The sequence below is a fragment of the Brachyhypopomus gauderio genome, chromosome 3 (genome assembly GCF_052324685.1).
Source record: "Brachyhypopomus gauderio isolate BG-103 chromosome 3, BGAUD_0.2, whole genome shotgun sequence".
Classification (NCBI taxonomy): Eukaryota; Metazoa; Chordata; class Actinopteri; order Gymnotiformes; family Hypopomidae; genus Brachyhypopomus; species Brachyhypopomus gauderio.
This window is the reverse complement of record NC_135213.1, coordinates 36612578-36625453: the sequence shown is the minus strand read 5'-3', so window position 1 is coordinate 36625453 and position 12876 is coordinate 36612578. Positions and strand designations below refer to the sequence as shown.

At 46.1% G+C, this 12876-nt stretch overlaps 1 protein-coding gene across 2 annotated transcripts in view; it reads right to left on the bottom strand.

The window, feature by feature from the left end:
- Positions 1-5741: 5741 nt before the first annotated feature.
- osbp2b (oxysterol binding protein 2b) overlaps positions 5742-12876 on the bottom strand; it is a 51188-nt gene continuing 44053 nt past the window's right edge. For both annotated transcript variants that reach the window (XM_076997997.1, XM_076997996.1), the window contains exons 8-14: positions 12736-12876; positions 12527-12647; positions 11885-11988; positions 10480-10575; positions 8836-9020; positions 7822-8042; positions 5742-7554 (exon numbers count right to left, since the gene is read on the bottom strand). The exon at positions 12736-12876 is cut by the window's right edge and continues 105 nt beyond it. In XM_076997997.1, the coding sequence (XP_076854112.1) occupies positions 7412-7554; positions 7822-8042; positions 8836-9020; positions 10480-10575; positions 11885-11988; positions 12527-12647; positions 12736-12876 (1011 nt within the window). In that variant the 3' untranslated portion in view covers positions 5742-7411. The remainder of the gene's footprint in view (positions 7555-7821; positions 8043-8835; positions 9021-10479; positions 10576-11884; positions 11989-12526; positions 12648-12735) is intronic.

Sequence of the window (12876 nt, the reverse complement as noted above, 5' to 3'; positions counted from 1 at the left end):
TACAAGCATAAACGTATATATTGTACAGCTTGGTACCCCTCACTTCAGAATTTCCATCTGCGCCGATGCTGGTGAGTGTGTGTGTGTGTGTGTTGTGAATCAGTGACCACACGAGTGTTAACCTCTAAACGTATAAAACAGTGAGCATATAAAAAATAAGAAATGTTTTCTACAAGCCCTTAATTTTATTGTAATATATTATAATGTTTTAATTGAACAAATACATTAGTATGCAAAAGCCTGGAACAAACGCCTGGGAACCAGCTGTACGGTTTCCCTCAGCAGCTCGTCAACCTCGGTCTTCGTCACTAGAGGGCGCCAAAGCTGTGTAAAACAATTCAGACTCGCGCAGTAGGCTGGGCAGGACGCAATCATGTGCTTATTGCAGGTCTACTCCCATTCTGACAGCACCAATTCACTAACAATGCCACTTTGATTTCACACGTGCATTCGATAACATCTGACCTGTCCTGTGGGAAGACGGACACTTCCAAAATCACTGTGCTGTGCTGTTCTCTTCACCCTGTACACCACACGTCTGGTACTGGTCAGAGATCCATCACAGGAGACATCAGGACAGGATGAACGTTTCAAATATCTTACTGTCCAACTGGACAACAGGCAGACAGAGAGGCAGAAAGGGGCTGGGCACACCGGCCAGGTCCTTTAATGTCTGCTGTCAGATACAGGAAATACTACACCAGAGTGGTGGTGTTGGTGGTGGTGTAGGTGTATGTGGTTGTGTTAGGTGGTGGTGCTGGTGGTGTTGGTGTAAGTGGTGAAGATGTTGGTGGTGGTGTAGGTGGTGGTGTATGTGGTTGTGTTAGGTGGTGGTGCTGGTGATTGTGGTGGTGTTGTAGGTGGTGGTGTTGGTATAGGTGTTGGTGTAGATGGTGGTGGGGGTGTTGGTGTAGATGGTGGTGTAGGTGGTGGTGGTGCTGGTATAGGTGTTGGTGGTGTAGATGGTGGTGGTGGTGGTGTTGGTGTAGGTGGTGGTGTAGTTGGTGGTGGTGTAGGTGTTGCTGCAAGTGCCGTTGTCTTCGTGGGAACATGCAAGGGATACTGCATCACAGCTGGAGGAGTGATGAAGACTAGAGGAGTGATGAAGACTAGAGGAGTGATGAAGACTAGAGGAGTGATGAAGACTGGAGGAGTGATGAAGACTGGAGGAGTGATGAAGACTGGAGGAGTGATGCAGACTGGAGGAGTGATGAAGACTGGAGGAGTGATGAAGACTAGAGGAGTGATGAAGACTGGAGGAGTGGTGATGAAGACTAGAGGAGTGATGCAGACTGGAGGAGTGATGAAGACTGGAGGAGTGATGAAGACTAGAGGAGTGATGAAGACTGGAGGAGTGATGAAGACTGGAGGAGTGATGAAGACTAAAGGAGTGATGAAGACTAAAGGAGTGATGAAGACTGGAGGAGTGATGAAGACTGGAGGAGTGATGAAGACTGGAGGAGTGGTGATGAAGACTAGAGGAGTAGTGATGAAGACTAGAGGTTGGCTCAGTACTGCGATGTGGCCTGGAAATGATTGCTTGACAACATAGAATAGCTCATTTGCATACAAGAGAATGGAAGGAATTTTTTATGGAAATATCTCAGGAATGTATGCAAATACAATAGAGAGGGTCCCCTTAATAATGAAATAATGAAAATAAAATTGATGAAATCTCAGATGGGTGAAAGTGCTTTTGTGCATCAATTATGGAATGGTCCTTCTTTGGATTATTTTAAAAGTTATCTGAAACCTCATATTTTAAGTTTAACCTTCATATTTGTTACTTTTTAGTTTGGCCTTCAAGTCATTTTTACAAATTCATAATACATAAAACAACCATACGCAAGTCACTTTTGCATATAGGTAATTATTACATTATTACCTTTGAGAGGGTATTTTTGTGTTAAGCATTTGAAATAGAGACTGAACTGAAATGAGACGGAGGATAATTACACTGTGCTGGGATTATGTGAGACCTTTGTGAGGTTTCGGACACCACGTCTCTCCACGGGATCTGCAGAGTCGTTGTTTGCTACCACTTTACTGAACCTGGAAGGTTCTGGTATGGTAGGAACCCAACTCCTCTGAACCGGGCCTGGAACGTTCCTCTCCATCCAGCAGGTCTTGCAGCAGGTTTGTGTGAATGTCGATTCTGTAGATTTCAGACTCCACGTCCAGGTAGAGTAATGAAATCAAAAATTTTATCTTCTGCAGGATTTTTGGCAGGCACGCTTCCATGGTTTTAGACAGATTACATTACAAATCAGTATTCATTGCTGGGTAAATTAACCATTAAAAATCAGACATTTAAATAAATAATAACATTTAAATAAATAATAACATTTAAATAAATAAACCGTGTTGGGATTCATATGGTTTGATGGTCATCTAAAGCACAAAGGAGCCTTTTGGTGTTCCAGTCTAGTAGATGTCTGGTTCCTCAAGGTCTCAATGACTAGAAAGGTTCCAGCAAAATGGTGACTGGTGAGAGTTTCCTGCACCAGACTGGTACTGGTATCTGGTCTCTGGAGATCTACTACAACTGCCTGTAGCCAACAGACCTTGACAGTAGTCCCACCGGCTGGGTCCTTCTAGATGGCAGACTGCTCTCAATCGTGCAGTTAGACCAGGGGTGGGCAATACATTTTTACAAGGGGCCACATGAGAAACCTGAATTGTGTCAGAGGGCCACACAAACAATAATGACGTCATCACAGTGGCTCCGCCCACCTCACGCAAACTTCCGCGAACGGCGGAGGCGTTTATACTTGCCGCAGTGTTCTCCGAAACGATGTGTGTTGGTATAAAGAAAAACACATTTACCTGACCAATTTTAATGTTGCTTTTTGTTTCAGATTTGAAAAGTGCTGGAATTTAGGCTAAATACTTGAAATGTTTGAAATTGTAACTATTTCGTTTCACAACAAATAGCCATCTGAATGAACAGTTTTCTTGTATTACGTTAACGAGCCTCTTGTAATTCCAGGACGAAACATGAGAGAACGTGAAGACGTTAAGATTGGGCGTTTTGAAAATAACAATTAAATATTGTGATAAAAAAGCGAATTATTTCGGATCATTTCGAATATATGTATAAATATTTAACTTAATTAAGTTTAACGTGCTGGGAAATATTGAAATGGACCTTGAAAGTGACGTACAAGTGCTTTAATTCCACCTTATAAAGGTGTATGAACCCTGCAAACATGACTTTGTTCATTGCGCTGAAGCGCGGCGCGCGCGCGAAGTTACAAAATTCGAGAGGTGCACGACCTTGCGAATCAACAGCGCGTGAGGCCCTCCGCCACCGCGATTACATAATTTTCGCCGCGCGGACCCTCGCGCTAGAGGTCTGCACTCCCGCGGTAATCCCGCGGGTCCCGACAGAATATCTTGCGGCGCGGAACAGAATTTAATTGTTATTGGCGGGAGCGGGAGTTGAATTAGCAGGCGATGCGGGACCACATATACATGTAGAAAAATCCCGCAAATTAATAGTCTAGAAAATTATAATAATAACAACGCAATGATTTCCATGCATAAGGAACAGGACGAAAACAACTAATCATTCAGTAAGTAAGCAATAAACTAATTCAAAATATTGGCTAAGCAACTGATCACGTGAACACGAAGTGTGCGTCATTTTGTCATTTTGATACAGAAATGGCAGAGACTGTAGACCAGGGGTCGGCAACCTTTGAGACATGGAGTGCCAACTTTAATATGTCCAGTCAATGAGTGTGCCACTATGGCGGCGAGTTTAAATTGTTGACCGAGGAGGGGGGGAGGTGTAAATCGACACAAAAAGTATTATATCGCGATCGATCGCCAAGTTTAAACGCCTCCGCCGTTCGCGCGAGGTGTGCGTGCGGAGTCGCGAAAGTATAATCCATTAATATAATAATTTATATTAAAATATATATTTTTGCTGATGCTGGTCCAGCGTGTCGCGTGCCAGTGACTATGCCTCGGTGTGCCAGTGGCACGTGCCATAGGTTGCCGACCCCTGCTGTAGACGGTCAACCAGTTTCAGCTGTGGAAAATTCTATTAAAACAGGCGAATACACCACAATTAAGCCAACTAGAGGAAAGTCTGATGTATGGAAGTCATATTCCATTGTAATTAATGGAGATGGAAATCGGCTTGTTGTGATACATGTCAGAAAGTGTTGGTGTACGTCACCTAACGGGATGTGTTTGGACTGTGATAAGAAATGGGACAGCGCGATCAATCGCTATATTGCTGTTTTAATAAATACATAAGAAAATTTCAAGTACTAAATCTAATTAATTCAATTCATATTAGGATTGCGGGCGGGGGCGACAGAAATGTGTATGTGGTGGCCGGGTGCGGGATTAAAACAAGCAATTTTTTGGCCGGTGCGGGCGGGAGCGGGATTAAAACAAGCGATTTTTTGGCGGGAGCGGGTCTAAAACAAGCGGGAGCGGGATTAAAAAAGCAGTCCCGCGCAGACCTCTACATCGCGCCGCGTCAAGTATAAACCTGGCTTAAACCTAGCTTTAAAGCACTTTTATGGCACTTTCAAGGTCCATTTCAATATTTCCCAGCTGACTCAGGTTCTCTCTAAGCTCGGTTTCTGGAAAGGAAAACCCTGAGTTTTCGTTAACTCTTGAGACTACTTACCCGGTTTCTGGAATACTCCCCTGTTCAGTCAGCTATTTGTTGTGAATCGAAATACAGTTACAATTTCAAGCATTTTCAAGTACTTTAGCCTAAATTCCAGCACTTTTCAAACCTGGAGCACAATGCACAATTAAAATGTAACGTAACACTCGTCTGAAAATAAATTCTCCGGTTTAAAATATAGTCTCCCGTTAAATTTTTTTGGCATTTGGGTCCGTATCCAGTTAATCAGGAATGTGATTGGGTCCGGACAGGACGGCGTTCGGGTTTGGCGTTCAGCCATTTGGTGATACCTGACCTACAGTGTTTCTCGCACAGCTCACACACAGGTACGTCCACACGGAATTAACACAAACGTAGCGCTTTCAAAATAAAAGCGTCACAGTTGTATTGCACGCACGACATAGATATTTGTTTCATTTATGATTGGCCTCTCGCGGGCCGGACAGGGACCCAGGTCTGAGTTAGACTGACATGTTGTATAAAAACTCGATTAGCTCTGCGTTTGCTGATACACTGGCAGCTTCATGCTCACTACACTGCCACAACCACTGCAGCCCATCTGGGCTGTTAAAAGTGGGATTAGGTGCCCCGCCAGTGGGGTTCTGTGCTCAGAGATTAAGCGGTGGTAGACAGGATTAGAGATCGGTTGACACGCCGTAGGGCAACCGCAATCTAGAACACAACCTGATAAAGTAAAAAACTGAAGGGCAGGGCAGTAAAATAAATAAATTTGACTCTTTTACTGTTGTTCAATCCCATTGTGCTTAAGGCCTTCAGGGTGAAGACACAAAACCCACATGCACACGCTGCACTGCACAGACATCCGGGCCCTGGACCGACCGATACGACTCGGGAAGCTTTTATTCCTGACTTCTCTGGCCCCTCTCCCCTTGACCTGAGCGAGCTCCACCCGTAGCTGGATCTGTGGCACCTCCATCTCAGTTACACGCCCTGCCTGTTCCCTTCAGCCAGCAGCCGTTAAAACACGCGTCAGACGCAGAGAACGTGCTAACCTCGCACTCCGGCCCGCCGCAATAAAGCAAAGTGCCAACATGTCAGGAAATTATTTTTTAATATAAAATATTAAAATTTCAAATCAAACTACTGATGCTTGTCAAAAATTAAAACTTCCATCTGGCTTGATCTTAGATAAGAAGACATTTAATTGACATTAAATGTTTATGTCCTGAAAACAGTGTGAATTGCAGTTTTATTCATTTTTTAAATTAATTATAATCATATATCCTTCCTGGTTACCTCTGTTATTACAAAATAGTCACACAGGTGTCCAGACTGCTATGGTTATGTCTTATATACCTACATTATAGACAGCAATTAGAAAAGAGCTCAGATCTGAAGTCCTGTGTCATACACCGTCTACACAGAGCAGACTTCAGTCTCAGCCACTACAGGAGTCAGAGCGTAAGACACAGAAGCAGAACATTGTGATTCAGCCCGTCAGTACTGAGACGTGAGGTGATCAGCGCATGAGGTCGTACTGTAGTTCACTGAGACGCTACCAGAGACACGAGAATCATACTGTTTGTCTTTCTGGCTGTAGTATGTTTTTTTACTGTTATTTGAGTGTTACTCATCTTTTATGAATTAGGATTTCCAAAAGGTGAGATCAGCGTGGAGGATGGCCACCATGTTGGAAGATGTTTGTAGGCACGAATATCTTCAAAGGGGAACCGTGGTAACGGCACAAACAAAAGAACCAATCTTGAGTCCTGCACTGGTCTGATTCCAGCAGGTCGTTAAGGGCAGAGGAGGTGCTATGGCAACCGGATGATGGGATGTTCAATCAGCTGATTTTGAAGACATCTACACCAGGATGTCCAGAACATCAGGCATCTGCAGTGGCCCCGCCCCCCTGCTCATCTCAGAGCAGAAGTATGTGATAGGTTAAATATCTGTATGAAGGTTGGAGCGTCCAATGAGATTACCTGCTGCATCTTAATTATGTAAAGTACACAAGGAAAGATACATTAAGAGTATGAATAACCACAGTCTAACGATGGAGCGGTGGCCTAAATTAGACCCTGTGAACCGCACTCACTGTGATGACCAATCCGTCCTAATAAAGTGCGAACTCGTCTTCTTTTAAGACGTCATCTTTCATCTTCCAGTGAAGAGAGAGGCAAAGAGGCAGAAGCGGTGTGTGTGTGTGTGTGTGTGTGTGTGTGAGAGAGAGAGAGAGAGAGAGAGAGAGAGAGAGGGAGAGATGAAGGGAGAGCGAGGTAGAGAGAGATGGAGAAAGAGGTACAGAGGGATGAGAGAGGTACAGAGAGATGGAGAGAAAGATAGAGAGAGAGGGAGAGAGAGAGGGAGAGTGTGTACAGGTATGTGCTGTATGTACTGCTGTTTACTGCTCTGTTCTTCTGTGTTTGTGTACATGTTGCTTCCGTCAGTCTGTTCTGTAAATGCTTTGGCAAAACAACATGATTTTGCCATGACAGTGAAGCTCATTAAAACTGAAACTGATCATTGAAAGAGGACACAGGCTAGAGAGGATACAGAAGAAAGAACCTGACTTGGGTTTGGAAGATGTGCTCACTCTCACTCTCTCTCTCTCTCTCTCACACACACACACACACACACACACACACACACACTGTAGGAGAGTATGGGAGAGGTCGTGCTGTTAGGAGTGCAAAGACACATACACACACACACACACAACGTTCCCTGGTAGCAATAGTCTGTGCGCCCCTGTGTGTCCGTGAGACCCCACGTGTCCGTGAGTTTGTCCGTCGTGTTCTAGAAGATGTCGGGGCACATGCTCCAGTTCTGACTCTCCTTGGCCTCCCAGTAACCCCCTTTATACACGAAGCTCGTCTCCCCAGTAACTGGATCTGTACTCCGGTGGAACCACAGCGGCTGGTAGCCTTCATAGTCCCGGCCTATGAACATACACACACACACACACACACACACACACACACACACACACACACACACAGTGACTGTTAGTGTTAACTCTGGTCTCTGGGCTCTAGATAACAGCTGGCGGTTCTCTCACACGTCCATGTTTATCTAGCACCCAGATCTGCACTGCTGGGGCTATTTCTCCGACACCTCTCTGTCTCTCTGCCTGTTCGCTGTCTCTCGCTCTCTCTCCCTACATCCCTCCATCCATCCGTCTCTTCTCTTTCTATCCTCTCTTTTACCTTCATCAAGAGCGTTGCAGGCCTCGGTCTCCCTCCTCCTCCTCACAGCCCTCTGTTTCTCCTCCAGTCTCTGTTTCTCCGTGTTGGCCTCCTCCCACCTCCCCTCCTCCATCAGACGCTGGTCGGGCCGCAGCCGGCTGTCCGTCAAACTAACGCCCGCCTCCTCCTCGTTCAGCGTCAGAGCCAGAGAGGAGAAGCAGTACATGTTCTCAGCGTTTTCCCTAAGAGGTTGGGGGAGGGGGTGGAGGGTAGAGAAGGGTGGAGAAGAGAGAGGGAGGGGGGAAAGGAAGGAAAGAAAAATATAAAGAAAATGCAAAAGATTAAATGATTATTGTGATTATTTAAAGAGCTAAGGAACACTGTGTGTGTGTGTGTGTGTGTGTGTGTGTGTGTGTGTGTGTGTGTGTGTGTGTGTGTGTGTGTGTGTGTGTGTGTGTGTGTGTGTGTGTGTGATTATGTGTGTGTGTGTGTGTGTGTGTGTGTATACAGTGAGTCCCCGCTTAACGATGGGTCAGGTTAACGACGGACCGGAGTTACGACCTACTTTTTTTTAATTTTGCGTGGTGCGCGGAGGAGCAGTGGCAGCACAGTGGGGTGTTGTAGTGTTGTTGTAGTGTTGTTGTAGTGTTGTGGAGTGTTGTTGTAGTGTTGTGGGGTGTTGTGGGGTGCTGTGGTGTTGTTGTGGTGTTGTGGGGTGTTGTGGAGTGTAGTGGATTGTTGTGTACGATAAGCTAAGGCAGCGCAGCTTCCACTGCAGCCCATCTCGGCAACGCGATCCCTCTTTCTCACGCTGCACGCACGAGAACATTGTTCGTTTTTTCTATACTGTATTTACGAACAAAGCGTATCTAAATCTAGGGTCACGCTTAATGACAAAAACTGCTTTACGACGAACTTTTCAATCTCTAACACCGTCCGGGACTCACTGTATGTGTGTGTGTGTGTGTGTGTGTGTGTGTGTGTGTGTGTGTGGTGTGCATGCGTGCGTGTGTGTGTTCATGTCTCCATGCGTACGGGAGAGGGTATTTCTTCCACAGTAGTCGGGGAGCGAGCGTTTGGTAGATGGTCTTCTGTTTGCCTTCGCCGTTGCCACCGCTTCGGTTGCTCTGGACGATCTTTGCACTCTCCATCCTCTCATCCCACGTGCCCGACAGGACATAGTGTGCCTGGCCCTCGCTGTCTGACACCACGCCCGTTACCTAGACGATGCCACGGAGACAGGAAAGAAAAAACAATAACAGAATTTTACACTAGTAAAATAAATCTACTAAAATGAATCTGTTTCCAAGGTATTCAGCTCAGCCTCATAGAATTCAACTGTGTGTGATACATACCCTGTGTGTGCTACATACCCTGTGTGCTACATACCCTGTGTGTGCTATATACCCTGTGTGCTACATACCCTGTGTGTGCTATATAGCCTGTGTGCTACATACCCTGTGTGTGCTACATACCCTGTGTGCGCTACATACCCTGTGTGCGCTACATACCCTGTGTGTGCTACATACCCTGTGTGCTACATACCCTGTGTGTGCTACGTACCCTGTGTGTGCTATATACCCTGTGTGTGCTACGTACCCTGTATGCTACATACCCTGTGTGTGCTATATAGCCTGTGTGCTACATACCCTGTGTGTGCTACATACCCTGTGTGCGCTACATACCCTGTGTGCTACATACCCTGTGTGTGCTACATACCCTGTGTGCTACATACCCTGTGTGTGCTATATACCCTGTGTGCTACGTACCCTGTGTGCTATATACCCTGTGTGTGCTACGTACCCTGTATGCTACATACCCTGTGTGTGCTACATACCCTGTGTGCTACATATCCTGTGTGTGCTACATACCCTGTGTGCTACATACCCTAGTCCTGGACACGGAGACAATATTGACCACATAGAGACTTTAATGCCAGTATAATTCCACAGGGTTGCCAACTCTCACACATTGAGCGTGAGACACACACATTTGACTCTTCACACATTCTCACGCCACACATCCGATTTCTCATGCAGAGAAAAAAAAAGTAGTTTATTTACCTCTGATCCACATCTATGATTCAATGAGTTACTAGTTCGCTCTGGTGCCAACCACTGGCGATCGATCGATCGCGATATAATATTTAATTTGTGTCCATTTTACATCCCCCCCAGGGTAACAATTTATGTTAACACCCCCCCCCCCCCCCCCCCCCCCCCCCATCAACAATTTACGTTCGCCATCCCCCCCAGGTTCAAATCTCACTCCAAGTGATCTTGAAAAGTTGGCAACCCTGAATTCCTACTTAATGGTATGCTGATTATTTTCATTCGTTATCTTCACTGTGCTGTGATTGTTAACCCTGTTCATATTTGGTGTCATTATCTTCAGCTCATGTCATTATGGTTCCTGTCTTGGTTCTTCTCAAGGAACCTCACCACCTTTGGCTCCGTTTGGCTCTGCTGGTGGATTGGCATTTTAATCTGCTCTGTGTCAACAGCCGCTGTTAGAAGCGCAATGTAAGTTTAACTTTGCTTGCTGGTATCCTTGCGTGGAGATGAATCTAGAGTGAATCTAGAAGAATCTTGGTTCTAACTCGTTAGGCTGGTGGTTTGAATGCAGGGGAGGTTTGGCAGACTGGGGCTTCACCAGGACACACAGGAGCGGGACGTTTACCTTACGCGGGACCTCCCTGGAGAAGTAGCTGTAGGGACAGAACTTTAGCTGACACGTCTCTTTGGTAGTGTGGTTCACGATGTCGATGTCTCCTGACTGAGGAAGACACAGAGAAAAACAAACGCTAATATCACTATAGCGAAATATATACGCTGTAGAGGGAGAAAGACATGCGTGTTAAAATTTAAGGAGTCTCATAGATTAACCTGTCACACTCTTTATAGCAGGGGTCTCAGCCCGGGACTCACGTTCTCATGGTTATTAAGTGCCGACCCACTTTTTTACAATACAAATATTATAACAAATTAAAAGGGTAAACAATTGATGGATGCCATGGCAACAAGACATGGTTTGCATGTTTGATGCGTGCCTCTAAGTCTTTTTTTTCAAGATAAGAGATGAGCACAAAATCGTTAAGAGCATTAATTATTATTATTGTTTGTTTGTTTGGTTGTTTTGTTTTACAAGCTGTCCGTGACCCACCAGTTGAGAATCACTACTTTAGAATGTCCTGGACACACGTGTGGGTGTTACACTGTGGTTTTGTAGCTGTGGTGCGGGTGAGGGTGTGTGTGTGTGCGCGCATTTGTGTGTGTGTGTGTGGGGGAGGGGTGTATGTGTGTGTGGGGTGTGTGTGGGGTGTGTGTGTGTCTGAGGGGGTGGGGAGGTGGGTGTGTGTGTTTGTGTGTGTGTGTGTGCGTGTGTATGTGTGGAGTAGAAAGCCTTTATTGTCATTATACACAGCATACACAGTATACATAGTATAAAAGATTGAAAACTTCTCCTTAAAAGTAATATGCAATATGTAAACATATAATTGACGAAAACAGAGACTTGCTAATAAAAACTAGTATGCAAAGGAAAAGTGTGTGTGTGTGTGTGTGTGTGGGGGGGGGGGGTGTGTGGGGTGTGTGTGTGTATGTGTGTGTGTGTGTGTGTGCGGTGTGTTTGTTTGTGTGTGTGGGGGGTATGTGTGTGTGTGGGGTGTGTGGGTGTGTGTGCGCGGTGTGTTTGTTTGTGTGTGTGGGATGTGTGTGTGTGTGTGTGGGGTATGTGGGGTGTGTGTGTGTGTGCGGTGTGTTTGTGTTTGTTTGTGTGTGTGGGGTGTGTGTGTGTATGTGTGTGTGTGTGTGTGTGGAGTATGTGGGGTGTGTGTGTGTGCGGTGTGTTTGTTTGTGTGTGTGTGGGGTGTGTGTGTGTGTGTGTGTGTGTGTGTGTGTGTGGGGTATGTGGGGTGTGTGTGTGTGTGCGGTGTGTTTGTGTGTGTGTTTGTTTGTGTGTGTGTGGGGGGGGTGTGTGTGTGTGTATGTGTGTGTGTGTGTGTGTGTGTGTGTGTGTGGGGTATGTGGGGTGTGTGTGTGTGTGTGTGTTTGTTTGTGTGTGGGGGGTGTGTGTGTGTACACACCTGGTCGATCCACAGCTTGCCAACGATGATGTTGTGCACGGTGGACGTCACCTTCTGCCACACATAGTGGTTCCCGCTGTGGTGGAACTGTAGATGTATGGCTCCTACAACAGGATGGACACAACCATCACTCTCCTTAAACCCTCTCAGCCATTTCACTTTCTTTATTGTACTGTCTTTTTTTCTTGTATTTGTATGTATGAAATGTTTTTTTTTTTTTACTATGAACATGAGAAAAATCCAACACCCCCATATTTCGAATGTACTGATATTGATAAACGGTATACAGAACACACACTTCTGCTGACCACACAACACATACCATTATGTACCACATGACACACTGTGTATCAAACACCAAACAGATGGTGTGTACCACTACACACGCTGTGTACAACTAAACACTAATCACACACCGTGTACCACTGATGTCCAGTGTTTTATATCACTAAATAGTGAACACACGCTGTGTAACACTAAACACTGCACACATTTTGCCTGTGGTAAACGTACGTGTGTGAGTGGACAGCTGTGTGTGTGTGTGTGTGGACAGCTGTGTGTGTGTGTGTGTGTGTGTGGACAGCTGTGTGTGTGTGTGTGTGTGTGTGAGTGGACAGCTGTGTGTTCTGCTCAGACTCTCACCCAGGGGCATGATCGAGAGGTATTTGCCCCGGAACTTGCTAGCGATGGTGATCTCCTGCCACAGGGTCCAGCCCCTCTGTGAGATCACGTGGTGGGCGGCGGCCGGAGGATGGTGACTCACCTGAGGACGAGCGAAACCGCAAAAACTACGGAAACGTGGTCGAAACAGAGAAAAAATGTAAAGGATGCCAGTAGGGGGCGCCGCGCACCTGCTCGCAGATTGAACGGTAGCCGAACTCGCTCAGCCGGTCCAGCTCGAAGGTCTCGCCCAGCAGCGGGTTGAAGGGCTTGGCGGTGCGGTGCACGGTGGTGGAGTAGGAGGACACGGAGAAGGCGGCCACCAGACACAT